The sequence below is a fragment of the Sus scrofa genome, chromosome 16 (genome assembly GCF_054392235.1).
Source record: "Sus scrofa isolate SSC_HxYL_T2T_F1_AM1 chromosome 16, Sscrofa_HxYL_maternal_Yorkshire_Landrace_v2.0, whole genome shotgun sequence".
In the NCBI taxonomy this organism is placed as follows: domain Eukaryota; kingdom Metazoa; phylum Chordata; class Mammalia; order Artiodactyla; family Suidae; genus Sus; species Sus scrofa.
The window spans coordinates 36,461,039-36,480,316 of record NC_139398.1 but is presented as its reverse complement, the minus strand read 5'-3'; the positions used below and the strand labels follow the sequence as shown (position 1 = coordinate 36,480,316).

The window sequence follows — 19,278 nt, the reverse complement described above, 5'->3', positions numbered from 1 at the left end:
CGATCCCTAGCTTTGCTCGGTGGTTAAAGATCCGGCATTGCCGTGAGCCATGGTGTAGGTTGCAGATGCAGCTCGGATACCAAGTTGGTGTGGCTGCGGGGTAGGCCGGCGGCTACAGCTCTGATTAGACCCCTAGCCTGGGAACTTCCATATGCTGCGGGTGCATCCCTAGAAAAAGGCAGAAAGACAAAAAAAAAAAAAAAGATCTGAGAGCTTTTTAAAAGGTCTGAGGATTCTGAAAAAGGAAGGAGGAGGAAGAGAGGGAGAAGGGGAAGAAAAGAAAGGATTCAAAATATGAAAAGAAAAACACAAAATCAAAATTAATCAATTTTTAATTAAATGCCAAGAACATTATCATGATTATCGTGTCAACTCCACTCCTTGTTATACTTTTTTTTTTTTTTGGTCTTTTTAAGGCTGCACCCTTGCCATATGGAAGTTCCCAGGCTAGCGGTTGCTGTTGGATCCTTAATCCACTGAGTGAGGCCAGGGATTGAACCGGAGTCTTCATGGATACTAATCGGGTTCATTACTGCTGAGCCATGATGGAAACTGCTGTTATTCTTATTAATAAACTTTTTCACATCTTTATAAATAAATTTAAGTTAGTTTTTCTCACTTCAAGAAATTTTCAAGAATATACATGATGGTTGAGAGATCATAATAACAAATAATTTTGAAAGTAAAACCTAAAAAATACTTTTCAAGTTTTTTTTTTTTTTCTCAAAGTAAAAAAAAGATTGTTGGAGTTCTCACTGAGTTGCTGCAGTGGGATTCTGTCCCTAGCCTGGAGACTTCCGTATGCTATGGGGATGGACAAAAAAAAAGAAAAATATTGGTGGATATGAGATAAACAAACATATATGTATTTTGTCTTTTCTAGGGCTGCACCCACCGCATATGGAGTTTCCCAGGCTAGGAATCTAATCAGAGCTGTTGCTGCCACCTACACCATAGACACATCAACGTGGGATCCGAGCCGCATCTGAGACCTACACCATAGCTCACAGCAAAGCCCGATCCTTAACCCACTGAGCGAGGCCAGGGATCGAACCCACAACCTCATGGTTCCTAGTCAGATTTGTTAACCACTGAGCCACGAAGGGAACTCTAGCATATGAGATATATTTTAATGTTAGGTATGGTACAAAGATGGTGCTCTAAAAATAAAAGTCCTGGGCTCTCGAGGGTGTAAAATAGCTCAGAGCTCAAAAGACTAATATTTCCTACTCCCAGAAAGCTGAGTGAATCAGAAAGGATTAGGATGTTAAATGAATACAAATACTGAACTCTGTTCTTAGTCCACTGTTGAGTTTTTGATGGATCTGGATCAAGGTAAAGTTATCATAGTTACTACTGAGACTTCCTTGCAACCTTGCAAATTATAAAATAGCCAAACAAGAGGTTCTTGTCATGGCTCAGTGGAAATGAGCCCAACTAGTATCCATGAGGATGTGGGTTCAATCCCTGGCCTCACTCAGGGGGTTAAGATCCAGCGTTGCCACAAGTTGTGGTGTAGGTCGCAGATGTGGCTCAGATCCTGTGTTGCTGTGGCTGTGCCGTAAGCTGGCAACTATAGATAGCTCTGATTGGACCCCTAGCCTGGGAACCTCCATATGCCACCAGTGAGGCCCTAAAGAGACAAAAGACAAAAAAATATAAAATAAAATAAAATAAAGTAAAATAAAATATAAAATAGTCAAACAAGAAAAGAGCTGAGCCTTGACCAGACCCCCAAGGGTAAGCTTAATAATTTATCAGAGTCCCTTTCCTGGAAGTGGGGGAATAGTGCAGATTCACTGTTGACAGTGAGATTCTCCAACTTCCTCCAAAGGCGGTGTATCTGGTAGAGCATATCCAGCAGGGTGCACCATTGACACACCAGACACTGCCCAATGGGAATCAGCACAGAGAAGTCTCTGGACTAAACTGAGGAAGAATCACCAGAAATTGGGGGAAATGAGGACCTCCTGGCTGCTAAATTTACCTGGCTCATCTTGGATTGTGGTTTCCTGAGAAGGGAAGTCCTAGCTTGCTCCCGCCAGACTGAGTGCAGTACGACCCACACACCCCCCCAGAGAGCACCACCAACTCAAAGAGCAAGGGATGTTGGGGGGAAACAGACTGCACGTTCAGATCATTGTACTGAACTCCAGCCTATATCAAAAGGACCTGGGGGCAGTTCCCGTCATGGCTCAATGGTTAATGAATCCGACTAGGAACCATGAGGTGGCGGGTTTGATCCCTGGCCTCGCTCAGTGGCTTAAGGATCTGGCGTTGCTGTGTGCTGTGATGTAGGTCACAGACGTGGCTTAGATCCTGCATTGCTGTGGCTGTGGCTGTGGTGTAGGCTGGTGGCTATAGCTCCGATTAGACCCCTAGCCTGGGAACTTCCACATGCCCTGGGTGCAGCCCTAGAAAATAAGAGGGGAAAAAAAAAAAAAAAAAAAAAGACCTGAGGAAGCTAGATGGGCTTTCGTGTTTCCTTGGGTATAATGGGAAAACAAGCTTCAGAGAATCACTATATTTAAAAAAAATTTTTTTTTGCTTTTGCTTTTTAGGGCTGTACTCTCAGCATATGGAAGTTCCCAGGCTAGGGGTCCAATCAAAGCTGTAGTTGCCGGCCTATGGCACAGCCATAGCAGCACAGGATCTGAGCCACATCTGTGACCTATCCCACAGCTCATGGCAACGCTGGATCTTAACCCCCTGAGTGAGACCAGGGATCGAACCCATATCCTCATGTATATTAGTCAGGCTCATTTCTGCTGAGCCACAACGAGAACTCCTAAATTTTTTTTTTAATTGAAATACTGTTGATTTACAATGTTGTGTCAATTTCTGCTGTATAGCAAAGTGACCCAGTCATGCATATCTTGCTGTTGTACACATAGCAAGACACTGTGCCCCAAAAACTCATAAGAGCAGCCCCTGAGTTAGTGTCCCAATATTTATGAAAAACGCCCAAAATGGTTAATAAAAACTAAGCTCTGGAATCCCCAGGCCGCCTAGCAGTTAAGGATCCTGGGTTGTCATTGCTGTGGCTCAGTTTTGATCCCTAGCACAGGAATTTCCCCATGCCACGGGTGAGGCCAAAAAAAAAAAAAAAGCTAAGCTCAGCTTATATTTATCCTAAAAGAAAATAAAGCTTCTCCCTCTCTCCTCTACATACTCTATACAGTACATATATATATATACTATAAGGTAAGGGTCCAATTTTATTCTTTTGCCTGTGAATATTCAGTTATGATCAGTAACTTTTCACCATTTCACCATGTGCTACCCTACTAAAGTCAATCTGCCTGGAAAGGACAAAAGAGGACAGGATGACATAGAATTCTTTCACAAATTGTATTCTAATGTTTCTTTTCCTAGCTTCATTACAGACACTCCTAAGCCCTCCATGTAACATTATTAAATAAATAGTAGTAGTACATTTCAAAAGCTACTATAGAATTGAAAATAGAAGCATTCCTATTCTTCTGACCAAAAAGAAAATTGTCACTAGGTTATACTCAGACATGACCAGCTTTGTAATAGGACATAATTTTTTGTATTAAGGTCAGCTTCCTATGTGAAAAAATCCTAATTTGAGCACAAACTATAGAAAAAGACAAAGCTTGAGTAATTTTTCAAATGGAGAGAATAGTGTATCTAGGGTGAAAAAAAAAAAATAAAGAGAGAAAGGGAACACAAGGAAAAAGAGTAAAGCCAGGTGATGTACTGAAACTGCAGAACTCCTGGTGGGTCTTGAACCCACAGGCTGTGACTTGACCCCAGCCAAAACCCACAGTAGGACTTGACTACTGCCTTTTTTTTTTTTCTTTTTTAGGGCCATACCTGCGGCATTTGGATGTTCCCAGGCTAAGGGTCAAATCAGAGCTACAGCTGCCCCCCACAGCCATAGCAACACCAGATCCTTAACCCACTGAGTGAGGCCAGCGATAGAACCTGCATCCTCATGGATTTTAGTCAGGTTTGTTTCCACTGCACCACAACAGAAACTCCCCTGACCACTGTCTTTTAATTGAAATCACACACCTGGTCTCAGGACTCACTGAAGTTGAGGTTCTTTATATCTCAGTGCAGAAGGAATTCATGAGAGGCAAAGTGATAGGAAAGAAGTTGCTTTATTGAGAGAGATACACACTCCACAGACAAAGTGTGGGCTCTTAGAAGGTGAGAGTGGCTCTGAGAGACATCCCACTGACAGAGTGTGGGCTGTCTCAGGAGGTGCGAGGCCCCAAAATATGTGGGTGGTGAGATTTTATGGGCTGAGGAATTTCATAAGCTAATGAGTGGAATTTCATAGGCTAATTTCATAGGCTAATGGTTATTCCAGCTATTTCAGGGAAGGGGAGGGGATTTCTGGGAATTCACTTCTGGGCCTTTAATGGTTGGCCTGGGAACTCTCATGGCGCCTGTGGGCATGTCATTTAGCTAATGTATTGCAATGAGCATAGAATGAGGCTCAAGGTCTAAGAGAAGTCGAATCTTCTGCCATCTTAGATCTAGTTGGTTCTAAGGGGTTTTTGTCATACCCTCAACGTCTACATCATACTTTTAAAGGCTGTGCCCTGCCCCCTTCCCTCCTGTTTCACTGCGAGCCCCTCAAATTCTGAGAGAGGGTAAGATACAAATTGTAGCCAAAATAAGAAAGTAGTGAGTAAATTCATATATAACATAAGAATACTCCTAGAAGCTTTGTCTTTTTGCTCTCCAAGTTAATTGGTTTGATGAAAGACTGACTCCTTGGAGTTCCCATTGTGGTTCAGCAGGTTAAGAACCCAACTGAAACTGACAGCACTAGTGGCCTGAACCTAGCCAGAACACAGATTGGGACTTGAACCCACATTTTAAATTAGCACTCACCCGATGTTCAGGTTCTTTATGCCTCCACGCAGAAGGAATTCAGTGAGAGACAAAGTGATAGGCAAGAAATAGATTTATTAGGGTAGGATGCTTCTGAGAGATGCAAGCAGGAAGCTCTGACCAGAGGATCCGGTGGGCTACAGCTTTTATCATCCAAGGGTGGGGGCAGGGGTCGGAAGAGACTGCTTCTTCCTTTACTAGCTCCTCCTTAGTGTCCTGTAAGGTGTGTATTCAAATCAGCCGAAGGGTGGTCCTCAAACGCTTGCCCTTGGTCTGTCCTGAATACAGGCCTAATCCCACCCCCCACCCAACGACCTGAGGCAATTCTCAGGCCTCCACTAGTCAACCAAGCTTGCCTTGCACTGATGACTTTCTTCAGCAGTTTTTTGGTTTTTTTTTTTTTGGTTTTTTTGTTTTGTTTTGTTTTGTTTTGTCTTTCTGCCGTTTCTTGGGCCAGTCCTGCAGCATATGGAGGTTCCCAGGCTAGGGGTCGAATCGGAGCTGTAGCTGCCGGCCTACACCACAGCCACGGCAACACTGGATCTGAGCCACGTCTGCAACCTACACCTCAGCTCACAGCAATGCTGGATCCTTAACCCACTGAGCAAGGCCAGGGACTGAACCTGCAACCTCATGGTTCCCAGTTGGATTCATCAACCACTGAGCCATGACGGGAACTCCGAGCAGTTTTTAACTTATAGTGATCTCCCAGTGTCCCCTTAATTTCCTTCTTTAACTATGGTCCTTTATCAGGACTTCTACAGCCACCTGTGCCTACTCCATCCCTATCACAACTAGTATCCATGAGGATGTGAGTTTGATTCCTGGTATTGATCAGTGGGTTAAGAATCCAGCATTGCCGCAAACTGAGACATAAGTTGGAGATATGGCTTGGATTTGACATTGCTGTGGCTGTAGCTGTGGCTGTGGCCTGCAGCTGTAGCTCCAATTAGACCCCTAGCCTGGGAACTTCCATATGCTGCAGGTGCAGCCCTAAATAGAAAAAAAATAAAAATGACTGACTCCTTAAGTAAAATTTGGATTATTTCATCATTGTCCTAATTCAGCAGGTTTTTTTAGACTTCAGTAAACATTTGTCTGGGGTTGGGTTTAAACTGTAGAGACAATTATTTCCTGCCCTCTTGGGTTTAAGTACAATCTATTCATCCTGTATGCAGATAGGGTAGGGGATCCCCAGAAAACAAAACAAAACAAAACAAAACAAAACAGGCATGGCTTTCTTGACATGCGAGTAGCCATTTTTGGCCTAAGCCATTTTGTGCGCTACGTCTGGCCATAATGTTTGTCCTTGAACAGGTCTCAATAATTAATGCTCTTAAGGGAACAAAAGAATGCAAAAACAAATGACTGTTATCAGGCAAGAGAAGTGACAATAACAAAGATAATATATCAGTTGTAAAGACTTCCATTTCTATTTCAGACCAGCCTGAAGCACTCAATGACAAGATCAACTGGAATCTAAAGCATGATGATGTTGACCTTTGCTGACCCTCACGACTTCAATGAACTAAAGCTTGGACTCAGTCAACTGCCCCTTCATCAATATACATCTACCCTTAGCTTAAAACTTCCCCAATTTTGTTCTTCTGCTTTGGAAAAAAAACCTCTGGTCTTCTCTTTACTTGCTACAAGTAATAAATCCTTCCTTTGCTAAGGTTTGGTTGTGTCTTTAGGCTCAACACCCACCAAGAAGCAAACCCAACTTTCAGGTTACAATTCTATTGAAAGATGAATTGATTTTTCACTGAAGTTAATGAATACATATTTCTTCCCAGAGCAATCATGTTCTGAAAGGGTTATGGCCTCCCTTCATCAAAATATGAAGCACAAGAGTGAAAAAACAAAACCCATTTTGTTTTCAAAACAAAAAGTGAAAGAGAAATAAGCCAAATCAAGGAAGCACCCATTTCCTCCTACACAGCCTTTTTAAGCATGCCTGTTCTTATCCTGTTTTCTGCTTGCTGCTTTCCACTTGGCTATTTCATATCTATCCATGCAGGGAAACTAGAATTTCCTTGAATTCCTATGAATCTATTTTGTGAGTTTGTGTTGTACTTTCCTGGCACAGTTCACCTGCATGTTGATAAAAGGAGACAAGTTTACAAAATAATGGAAGTTTTTCGGACCAGTTTTCTGGTCTGGAAACTTGTGAGGTCACTTAACCTTTCTATGTTTTCATTTCATCATCCAAAAGCACCAATGTAGTGACCATCTCCTAGGGTGTTAGACTATTTTAGCCAAGAGTTCTCCTCCAGCTTCCCATAAATGATGGGTTTCAAGGAGGCTGTCCACAGGGAGAATTTGTGTGCAAATTGTATACTGCTTTCATCAGATTCTGAAAAATAAAATAAAATAAAATAAAAGCCACTCTAGGATTTAGGGTAACAGAAGAAAGTAAGAAAATCAATTCATGCTAGAGGAGTTTCAGATCTAGTTAGGGAGTTAGACTTAATGCGGCCAACACAATGGGAGAAACATCAAAAGCAGACAAAAGAGCTTCCTTCCTGGTGCAGCCTGCAGGAGTCCAGGAAAAGGGGGAGATGAGTGGCCCAGCGGCAGAGAAGGCTTCCTGGAAGAGGTGAGATGCCATGTCCTCCTGTTCTATCTCGGGGGTCTTGCCCAGGCTTGTGCGTGTCAGGCACATAAAGATGATTATTTGTTTCTAGACTTTCTAAAGCTGAAACTGTGTTAAGAGTTGATAAGTAAGTTTTTGTTAGACCTTTATGCTAACAATTTCAACCATGCTCCTTTTACAACCTGATAGGTACGATAACAAAGCCTTTTTTTTTTTTTTTTTTTTTTTTTTTTGCTTTTTTGCTTTTTAGGGCTGCGCCTGCGGCATATGGAGGTTCCCAGGCTAGGGGTGTGATCCGAGCTATAGCTGCTGGCCTACACCACAGCCACAGCAACACCAGATCCAAGCTGTGCCTGCAGCCTACACCACAGCTCTGGGCAATGCTGGATCCTTAACTCACTGAGGGAGGCCAGGGATCAAACCCCCAACATCATGGTTCCTAGTTGGATAGGTTTCCTCTGCGCCACGACAGGAACTGCAACAATGCTTTTAAATAAGGGTCGATAAGTAGTGTTACTGAAATTGTTATTTGTGTTCTCTTCTTCTGTCTTGCAAACTGACTTTAGAAAAAGAAGAAGAAGCTGGATACCCCACCCCCCTTTAGGTCTCTGGGTCTCACAGTCACCACTTAGCTCTCACTTTGTACCAGGGGGACGGCCTCATTCTACTATTGCCTAAACAAAGACAGTTCTCTAGCATGCAAATTCATGAAAAGAGATTTGAAGAATTACAACCAGTTTTGCATTCTCTAATCTACTTCTCCCTTCTACTAGAAGGAATTATCGCAGCACCGATGCCACAAAAAAATAACTTTATCTTCTTTAGATGGTATCATTCTTCTGTGTCATCTCTCTTGCATTTCCTGTTTCATTCTCCTGCTCAAGGATTTACATACTTAATTGACTTCACAGGGAATATGCTCACATATGTGATATTTGAAATATATATATTTTAAAAGTAAAATGATTATACTCCAAAAACCAAAAATAAAAACATTGGTGCATGCTGAGTTATGGATAGAAGCTTCAGCCTGTCTTTTCTTAGCCAATGCTTCTCTGAAATATGTTTCTAAGAGATTGCTGAACATATGTCAATAACAAATAAAAATTACTTTAATCTGCATTTTGAAATAAACACAAATTGAAATGGAATTCAAATGAATAAACTGAAATTCAATGTTCTCTTAACCAGAGACATGTATAGTTAGCCACGCCATTAACAGTAATTGCTAGATTTCTGTTTATTATGTAATTTTTGTCCAATTTACAGGCACAGAGAGAAAATCATAGAATGATCAAGAATCAGTCATTACTACATAGCGCATGGTAAAAATATGTTGATAATCTGAATAATAAACCGTTTCAGAGTGTCAGGATTACTGTTGCCAAAACTTGGCCTCTGTCCACCAGTGCCGAATGGAGACACAGGGAGAGAGGTTTGGGTGAGGGAGAAAAAACTAGCTTTATCGCTTTGCCAGGCAAAGGAGGCCACAGCAGGCTAATGCCCTAAAGACGGTGCCCTCCTTTGGAAGAGAAGAGGAAGTGGTTTTACAGTTTGGGAGCTGAAAATAGGGCTGTAGATAAAGATCAGGGTAGATGCAAGTTTTCATTCTTCTTCCAAGTTGTTGTTCAGTGGCCCCGAGCCTGGTTCTGGTGGTCCTCCTCTCTAGTTTTCATTCATTGGGGGTTTTTGTTCTGCAGACGTCCTCAAAGATATTGTTATGCATATTCCCTGAAGCGAACCAGGACCCTACCCCAAGGCTGCACTGTTATTTCTGAACAGCTCCTCGCTTTACTCTGCACCCCTCCTTTCTCTGCTCAGCAACTGAACCTTCCCTTTGGAACTCAGGGAATGTCCTGGAGGCTGAAGCTTTTTCCCTAAAACTCAGAAATGGGAGACACAGAAAGTCTTGTATGTCCAGAAGCTCCATAGTGTCCCGCTTGTTTTTAGTATTTCGGTCTTTTGTCTTTTTGTCTTTTGTTGTTGCTATTTCTTGGGCCACTCCCGCGGCATATGGAGGTTCCCAGGCTACGCCAGAGCCACAGCAACGCTGGATCCGAGCCACGTCTGCAATCTACACCACAGCTCACGGCAATGCCGGATCCTTAACCCACTGAGCAAGGGCAGGGACCGAACCCGCAACCTCATGGTTCCTAGTCGGATTCGTTAACCACTGCGCCACGACGGGAACTCCCCGCTTGTTTTTAGTATTTCTACTGACAAGTCTTGCCTGCTAATCTGTTTATCATCTTCCTCGTAGGAGTAACTTGCTCATCCTTTTATTTTTTTATTACTCAATGAATTTTATCACATTTATAGTTGTACAATAATCATCACAACCAAATTTTATAGCATTTCCATCCCAAACCCTCAGTGTATCCTCCCACGCCCTAACCTGTCTCCTTTGGAAACCATAAGTTTTTCAAAGTCTGTGAGTCAGACTGCAAAGAAGTTCATTGTGTCCTTTTTTAAGATACCACATGTAAACGAGAGCATTTGATGTTGTCTCATTGTCTGACTTACTTCACTTAGCATGATAATTTGTAGGTTCATCCATGTTGCTAAAAATGCCGGTATTTTGTTCATTTTAATGGCTGAGTCATATTCCATTGTATATATGTACCACATCTTCTTTATCCATTCCTCTGTCAGTGGACATTGTCTCCATGTCTTGGCTATTGTATACAAAGCTGCAATGAACATTGGAGTACATGTGTCTTTTCGAGTCATAGTTTTCCCTGGATAGATGCCCAGGAGTGGGATTGCTGGTAGCCCATCCTTTTAGAGCCCAGATTTGCCTTCACCTTGAAACCAGATGAAGAACTTTAAAAAGTACTGACCTTTGGGCCTCAAAACTAGGTAGGATGTTTATTTAATGGTCTGGGGTTAAGCCTGGGAGCTGGAATTTTTTTTTTTTTTTTAGATCTTTTTTTTTTCACAGCCATGCCTGCGACATATGGAAGTTCCCAGGCTAGGGGTCGAATCGGAGCTACAGCTGCTGGCCTACACCACAGCCACAGCAACACCTGATCCAAGCCACATCTGTGACCTACACCACAGCTCACAGCAACACTGGAACCTTAACCCACCGAGTGAGGCCAGGGATCAAACCTGCGTCCTCTCAAGAATGCTATTCAGGTTTGTTACCTCTGAGCCCCAATGGGAATTCCAAAGGAACTGGGATTTTTTAAATCTACCCAGATGATTTTAATGTGCTGCCAGATTAAAAGCCTCTGCTTTAGACTCTAAACTGTACTGTCCCAGCAGATAATGAACGAGAAGCTTTCTGGTTAAACTAAAGAATGTCTCCATCTCAAGGTCTTCTTCTGGCAATGGCTTATATCTGAAAGCTTACCTGGTTCTCATATCTGCCTTGCCTTCATTTTCCTGTTCCACTCATTCATTGATGGTTTACTATGTGCCAGAGACGGTGCAATTTCAGATTCCTGACAACCCTCCTAACTCCTGACTATATCAAGCACCACCCTTCTTTAAAATACCTACAGGTTTCCAGGCAATCTCAGGGTTTTTTTTTCCCCTGGGACATGACTCTTGCCCTGCCTTTTTACCTTGTCCTGGCAATGACTCCTTCCATATTCCTAACCATATCTTGATTCTGAAAAACATTTTCATTTTAAGAAATACATAATAGGGAACATCCTTTTAATAAAGGATTTTATTGTCATAGTAGTAATTAGCATTAGCTCAGGATTAAATGAAAAACTTTGGTGTTCATTTACTAGTTAATGCAGTAACAAGATCTAGAAATTTACAACCCAAAATAAAGGAGTCAGTTGCCTTTCCTTTGCAATAGGACACAAAGATTATCTTCAGCCCTTGAAATTACCTTAGTGTCTATCTATCTTTCTATCTATCTATATGTATATATTATATATATTAAAAATAAAGGAGAGGAATTTTCATCATGGTGAAGCGGAAACGATTCCAACTAGTATCCATGAGGTTGCGGGTTTGATTCCTGGCCTTGCTCGGTGAGTTAAGGATCTGGCTTTGTCATGAGCTTTCGTCACAGATGAGGCTTGGATCCTGTGTTGCTGTGGCTGTGGCGTAGGCCGGCAGCTGTAGCTCAAGTTGGACCCCTAGCCTGGGAACCTCCATATGCTGCAGGTGTGGCCCTAAAAAGCAAAAAATAAAAAATAAAAGAGATAAATCCATGTACCAGTATGTGTTCAGACAAGTATTACAGAAGATTGGCGGGAAATCTGACAAGTTGGGAGCAAATATCATGTCCTTAACTCAAGAATCTCTATTCACCAGTCTGAGACACTAAGGCATCTATGCTAATGAATATTACCAAAAAGTTAATGCATGAACCTAGACTGACACTTACTTTATATTTTCTATGAAATTAATAACACCCTGTGATAAACTTATTAATATGTTCACTATTTAAATATTGGTGAGATAGGTTTAAATACATTTGGAGTTGATTAAAGTTGTCATGATCCTTCTCTTCTTTTTAAGATTATTGTTTTGTTCTAAACAATTATTATAAGGAATTCCTGCTGTTGCTCAGCGGTGATGAACCTGACTAGTATCCATGAGGATAAGGGTTCAATCCCTGGCCTTGTTCAGTGGGTTAAAGATCCAGCATTGCTGTGAGCTGTGGTGTAGGTCCTCAGATCTGGCATTGCTGTGGCTGTGGCTAATACTGCCAGCTGCAGCTCTGATTCAACCTCTAGCCTGGGAACTTCCATATGCCACAGGTGCAGCCCAAGGGGGGAAAAAAAAAAAGAAAGAAAGAAACAAGCATTACATACACAAAATAAAAAAGTCAAAAAGTCAGCAAAATACAAAACAAGAATTATTTGTGATAATACCTCCACTTAGGTCAACCACTGTTAACTTTTTTTTTTTTTTTTTTTTGCCTTGTAGGGCCACACCCATGGCATATGGAAGTTCCCAGGCTAGGAGTCAAATCGGAGCTACAGCTGCTGGCCTATCCCACAGCCACAACAATGTGGGATCCAAGCCAGGTCTGCGACCTGCATCACAACTCACAGCAAGTCAGATCCTTAACCCACTGAGCGAGGCCAGGGATCAAACACGCAACCTCATGGATACTAGCTGGATTCATTTCTGCTATACCACAACAGGAACTGCCTTAAATATTTTAAGGGGTTTTTTTTGTTTGTTTGTTTTTTAGGGCCACACCTTTGGCATTTGAAAGTTCCCAGGCTAGGAGTTCCCAGCATGGAGCAGTGGAAACAAATCCAACTAGGAACCATGAGGTTGTGTGTTCAATCACTGGCCCTGCTCAGTGGGTTAAGGATCCGGTGTTGCCATGAGCTGTGGTGTAGGTCGAAGACGCTGCTTGAATCCAGAGTTGCTGTGGCTGTGATGTAGGCCAGCAGCTGCAGCTCCAATTTGACCTCTAGCCTGGGAACCTCCATATGCTGCAGGTGTGGCCCTAAAAAGCAAAAAAAAGAAAGAAAGAAAGAAAGAAAGAAAGAAAGAAAGAAAGAAAGAAAGAAAGAAAGAAAGAAAGAAAGAAGAAAGGAAGGAAGGAAGGAAGGAAGGAAAGAGAGAGAGAGAGAGAGAAAGAAAGAAAAAAAAAGAAAGAAAGAAAGACAGTTCCCAGGCTAGGGGCCGAATTGGAGCTGCAGCTGCCAGCCTACGCCACAGCCATGACAACACAGGATCCAAGCCACGTTTATGACCTATGCCGAAGCTCACAGAAATGCCAGATCCAGATCCTTAACCCACTGAGAAGGGCCAGGGATCGAACCCACATCCTCATGGATACTAGTCAGGTTACTGCTGCGCCACAATGGGAACTCCTATTGTTAACACTTTGATGTGAGTCCTTGATAGATAAACAGATGATAGATCCACAAATACACATTTTATGTAAAGCGAGCTAATAACATACATGGGATTTACTATTCAGGCACTTTTTAAAAAATTTTATGTCAGTCTTCCAGACTTCAGAGCTTCACCTGTAGCTGTTTTCATATTATTAATGTGTAATATCTGGATAAACCTGGTCAGTTATACAAATGCTCTGAGAGCTGAGATAACATGCAAATAAACCTTATATATCAATGTGTGAAGACTGGACAGACCACACATTTCAAAAAAGGAAGTACACCCTGCCTAGCAAAGTTGCACACTCACTGTCAGACTCTGACAGCATCTTCTGGGTCGCTGTGTGCCAGGACTTCAAGTCTTTACAATAAAAATGGTAAGTAGTAGATTTTATACCTCTGCTTCATCTCCTAGCAAACATCTAATCCTTTCTAGGTAGAGTGGAGAGGCGTGGGGGTGTTTCAGGGCCGGTCCTCCAAGCCTTTGGAATTTTTGCTTATCTCATCATTGTTATATTTCCTAACATACTACTAAGGCTTTATTATACCAGAGACGGTGGCTTCAAGAGTTCCGTTTTCTGATTCTAGATTTCAGAATAGAGGAAGAGCTATGCCTTAAAGAAAGAAAAGCTGCGTTCTTCATCTTTGCTTGTTTAGATGGTTGAATGTTAGAAACCAGTGTAGTCAAGTTTCCTTTTATGAGCATTTTGGAACCCTGACCAGCGCTCCAGTGGTATATACATTGGGCAATATTGCCGAGGATGAATGCTATTTTGACAACATACTGTGTTTTATAAAAGGAACTCTTCTGTTTAAGAAAACGCATTTTGTTGTTTTAATTAACAGAAGCAAACAAAGCCCAAATAGTCCAAATCTTAAGGACGGGTTGTGTTCCCCGAAGTTAACTGAAAGTCACCATTTGGAGAGCACTTAAAAGAGTGCCTGAGTTCCCAGGGTACCATAACAGCTGGCTACATTCAACCCGTAGCGTTGCTGAACCACAGCATTAATATCCTGCTGCACGGTTTCTATTATTTCTCTGTACAATTGGCTGAGCTCTTGCGTGTGTGCTGTTCTCAGGCTCCCAGAGTCCAGAAGACAGTCCACTTTGTAGCCCACATCCCCCTCCCCGACTCCGCAGCCCCCAGGAACCTAGAGATCCGTTATCCCTTCTCTTGTCATGGAGAGGATTCCTTCCTTTGGCAGCTCCAAGTGAGCAGGTGGGGACTGAGGCAAGTACCCCTACAGGTACTCCGTGGGGGGAGGGAGTGCGCCGCAGGCACTAGAATAGAGATGGCGAAGGCTTCGTGGCGTGTGTTTGAGCTCTGAAATCTTTTGAGCCAAAAGGCGAATGTGCAGGGGTTGAGAGAGTGTAATCTCACCACGAGGAGAGGGGGAGGAGAGTCATGGGGAGAGGAATACCACAAGGGGGCGCGGCGGGTGGAAATGGTAGTTCATGGACTCTCCCTGCAGCCCCATGGGTAGAGGAAGGCAGTCACCTGTCAAGGTGAGATTTACAAGCCCCTCTAGTGTTTGCAAACTGGGTCTTCAGATCCAGGATTCTTAGAGGGGAGCTTGACCTTCATTACTGATATCGTCTTCAAAAGTAAATAAGGGAACTGTGCTTTATAGGGTTGTTTGGATTTTCTTAAGGGAAACAGGATGATAATATAAGAAAAAAGAAAGAAAGGTGTAACTGGGTAGTGTGTGTTTGGTGTCAAACATAAATAAGAGATCATCGTCTTGGAGTTCCCTGGTGGTCTAGTGAGTTAAGGATCCACCACCGCAACTGCTGTGGCGGCAACAAGTTTGATCCCTGGCAGGAAATTATGCATGCAAAAAAAAAAAAAAGAGAGAGAGAGAGAGAGAAATATTTCTGTCTTATTATTACCAGAGTAACACACATCCGGAGTTCCTGTCATGGCTCAGTGGTTAATGAATCCGACTAGGAACCATGAGGTTGCTGGTTCGATCCCTGGCCTTGCTCAGTGGGTTAACAATCTGGCGTTGCCATGAGCTGTGGTGTAGGTTGCAGACGCAGCTCAGATCCCACGTTGCTGTGGCTCTGGTGTAGGCTGGTGGCTACAGCTCTGATTGGACCCCTAGCCCAGGAACCTCCATATGCCACGCAAGCGGCCCAAGAAATGTCAAAAAAAATAAAAAATAAAAAAAAGAGTAACACATTATTAGAGAAAATTTCTTAGAAATATAGATATGCAGAAATGAAGAAATGACATAATACATATTTAGTATATTTCTATAACCTCAGGGGCAATCACTGTTAAATTCATCCAGATCCTTTTAGAATTTTGTCATTTAAAAATATATCTTAGGCAGTTCCCCATCGTGGCTCAGTGGTTAACGAACCCGACTAGTATCCATGAGGACACAGTTTTGGTCCCTGGCTTCGCTCAGTGGGTTAAGAAACTGGCATTGGTGTGAGCTGTGATGTAGGTCACAGACATGGCTCAGATCCCACATTGCTGTGGCTGTGGTGTAGGCTGGCAGCTAGCTGCAATTTGATTCCTAGCCTGGGAAATTCCACATGCCGTGGGTTCGGCCCTAAAAAGAAAAAATAAATAAATAAAATAAAAATATATCTTATAGGGAATTCCTTGTGGCTCAGTGGTTTAAGAACCCGACTAGAATCCATGAGGATTCAGGTTCGACCCCTAACCTTGCTCAGTGGGTTAAGGATCCGGTGCTGCCGTGAACTATGGTGTAGGTCTCAGACTCAGCTCAAATCTGGCATTGCTTTGGCTGTGGTGTAGGTCAGCAGCTGTAGCTCTGATTTGACCCCTAGCCTAGGAATGTCCATATGCCACAGGCATGGCCCTAATTTTCTTCTTTTTTCTTTTTTTTCCTTATTTAAAAATAGTTTTCTATAAGCACTATCACACTTTATATAGCATTTCCTTACCTGCTTTTTTATTTAAAATATCTTGAGGAGTTCCCATCATGGCTCAGTGTTTAACGAATCCGACCAGGAACCATGAGGTTGAGGGTTCGATCCCTGGCCTTGCTCAGTGGGTTAAGGATCCAGCGTTGCCATGAGCTGTGGTGTAGGTTGCAGATGCGGCTTGGATCCCTCGTTGCTGTGGCTCTGGCGTAGGCTGGTGGCTACAGCTCAGATTCGACCCCTAGCCTGGGTACCTCCATATGCCATGGGAGTGACCTAAGAAATGGCAAAAAGACCAAATAAATAAATAAATATATATATCTTGAAAAATATCCAAGTTATGCAAGAACTTTTAATGAAGAATCATTTTTAATGACTGCATTGTATTCCATAATTTGTTTTAATAATTTCCATACAGTTGAATGCTAAGATTGTTTCTTATTTCAGTTCTCTTTATGGTAACATAGGCGAGACTGTCACAAGCATTCTTTTATATACATTGCCTGATTATTTTCCATCGGCAGAACTACTAGAAGAATAAATGGGTAAAAAAACAGATATATTTAGACTTTTAATATGTTACCCCCTTGTTAATCTATTTTAAGTTTACCTACTATGTAGTGCCAAAGTAAATGAATTTCCCAATTGCAGTTATGGTATATACCTGCTGATCTTTGTAGCATATCAAAGTTATACTAAGGAAGAAATAGATTTCCTTTAGTGTCTCTCTCCCCAACACTGCCTCTGACATTCTATGAGAAGTTGAAGAAAGGCTCGTAGCATATTAAAGGAAGAAAAAAACTCTTTCTATTTTTTCTCCTTGGAAAACATCATGGATCAGTCAAAGGGCCATATTCCTGGATTCTTATGCTCTGCTTACTAGTTATGTGTTTTTTTCACAAGTCACTTAAGCTCTGAGTTTGTCTCCTCCGACAGTGATGAAGATGGTGATGATGATAGTAACATTTGCACAGGGTTATTTTAAGGAGTAAATAAGGGGAGCTCCCGTCGTGGCTCAGTGGTTAACAAATCCGACTAGGAACCATGAGGTTGCAGGTTCGATCCCTGGCCTTGCTCAGTGGGTTAACCATCCGACGTTGCCGTAAGCTGTGGTGTAGATTGCAGACGTGGCTCGCATCCCGCGTTGCTGTGGCTCTGGCGTAGGCCGGTGGCTACAGCTCCGATTCGACCCCTAACCTGGGAACCTCCATATGCCGCGAGAGCGGCCCAAGAAAATGGCAAAAAGACAAAAAAAAAAAAAAAAAAAAAAAAAAAGGAGTAAATAAGATGGAGATTATAAAGCATCTATTTCAGGGCAGGCACCAGCCAGACACTGAATGAATGTTGGTTTCTTTGTTTTCAGCCCCAAATAAATGATTTCCTCAAGAGGCATAAAGACTCCCAGTGAACACAGGAGGAGGATGATAATGGCAGTTAACATTTGTGAGCTTTGACCTATGCAGCCCATTAAATTCCTGTAACAACCCTCACAAAGATTTACTGCGATTGTCCCTATTTTCCAGCTGAGAAGATGAAGTCTTGGGAAGGGTGACTCAGTTGCTCACAGTCACAGAGCAACTGAATATTGGGGCTGGAGTGTGGGCACAATTCTATCTGCCCTCAGAGCATGGGCTTTTCTACATTACGCTGCATCCGAGAAAAAGTAAAAGAGTAGGTGCAGAGGAAGACACAGCAAGGTGGTCCACGAAAAGCCCAGGACGCGCTCTTTGGCATGTGAGGGGCCTTTCCTCAGGCTGGTGATCGCCTCTGTTAGATTTGGGATTCTTCTGCTGTTGCCATTAGGAATCATCTTATTTTCAGAATTCTTACTTGATTGAAATCTTGCAGAGCCCCTGGGAAGGGAGACTGAAGGGGGTCCTGGCTGTGTGGTTCAGAAAGCAGGATTCAATGAGCAGATGCTCCCTCCCCCTTGCCCCAAGCTCACCTGCTGGGTAACTGGTATGACTGACGCCTCCTCCTCCTGATTATGCACAATTCACTTTTTATTGCCCTCTCCCTATAACTTATGGGTAGAGGAACTGTGGAAACTTGTGAGAATAAGGCAGAAAAGTACACTGAGGAGTTCCTGTCGTGGCGCAGTGGTTAACGAATCCGACTAGGAACCATGAGGTTGCGGGTTCGGTCCCTGCCCTTGCTCAGTGGGTTAACGATCCAGCATTGCCGTGAGCTGTGGTGTAGGTTGCAGACGCGGCTCGGATCCGCGTTGCTGTGGCTCTGGCATAGGCCAGTGGCTGCAGCTCCGATTCAACCCCTAGCCTGGGAACCTCCATATGCCGAGGGAGCGGCCCAAGAAATAGCAAAAAGACAAAAAAAAAAAAAAAAAAAAAAAAAAGTACACTGGGCTTTGTGAGAAGGACATCAGCTATTAAGAATGATGGGGGTGTTCCCGTTGTGGCTCAGTGGTAATGAACCCAACTAGTGTCCATGAGGACATGGATTCAATCCCTGACCTCGCCCAGGGGTTAAGGATCTGGTGTTGCCATGGCTGTGGCGTAGGCCAGCAAGCTCCGATTCAACCCCTAGCCTGGGAATTTCCGTATGTCACAGATTCAGCTCTAAAAAGACCAAAAAAAAAGGAAAAAGAAAGAAAGAAAAGGATTGGTTTTGGAGTTCCCTGGTGGCTCAGTGGGTTCAGAAGCCAACATTGTCACTGCTGTGGCTCAGGTCACAGCTGCAGAGAGGGTTTGATCCCTGGCTCAGGAACTTGTGCAGGCAGCAAGCATGGCCCAAAAAAACCGGAAAAGGAATGATGGGTTTTACCCACACAGTGGTAAGGAGTGGGGGGTTCTAGGCCCAGCATACCCTTAACCTATAATAGGATCTTGACCCACTCTCTCCAGCTCTCTCTCAAGCTGCTCAGTAAAGGTAGATGTTGGCCTAGGTGTTCCTTGATGTTCCTTATCATATGATTCCACATTTTAGAAGCAAAAAGTAATGACAGTGGGATTCTACTTCTCCAACATCTGGCCTTGCAGAAATTAATCTGCAACCTTAGGTAAATCAGCTCGATTCACAGCCCTGCCCTAAATAGAAATAAAAAGATACCTGTCCCCATGACAAGT

The 19,278-nt window shown here is 42.9% G+C and overlaps 2 protein-coding genes across 9 annotated transcripts in view; both read left to right on the top strand.

The window, feature by feature from the left end:
* C9 (complement C9) overlaps positions 1-6,547 on the top strand; it is a 76,631-nt gene extending 70,084 nt beyond the window's left edge. For both annotated transcript variants that reach the window (XM_085001452.1, XM_085001451.1), the window contains one exon: positions 6,314-6,547. The gene's annotated coding sequence lies outside the window, so the exon portion shown is untranslated. The remainder of the gene's footprint in view (positions 1-6,313) is intronic.
* A 638-nt stretch (positions 6,548-7,185) lies between these two features.
* The window catches only part of FYB1 (FYN binding protein 1), a 181,561-nt gene continuing 169,468 nt past the window's right edge, over positions 7,186-19,278 (top strand). For 6 of the 7 annotated variants that reach the window (XR_014831194.1, XR_014831193.1, XR_014831192.1 and 3 more), the window contains exon 1: positions 13,612-13,673. Coding sequence is in view for 3 of the 7 variants with exons in the window: in XM_085002135.1 (XP_084858261.1) it covers positions 13,671-13,673 (3 nt within the window). In the remaining 4 variants the exon portion in view is untranslated. Of the gene's footprint in view, positions 7,472-13,611; positions 13,674-19,278 lie in introns of those variants that run through there. The other variant, XM_085002134.1, reaches the window with a different exon arrangement.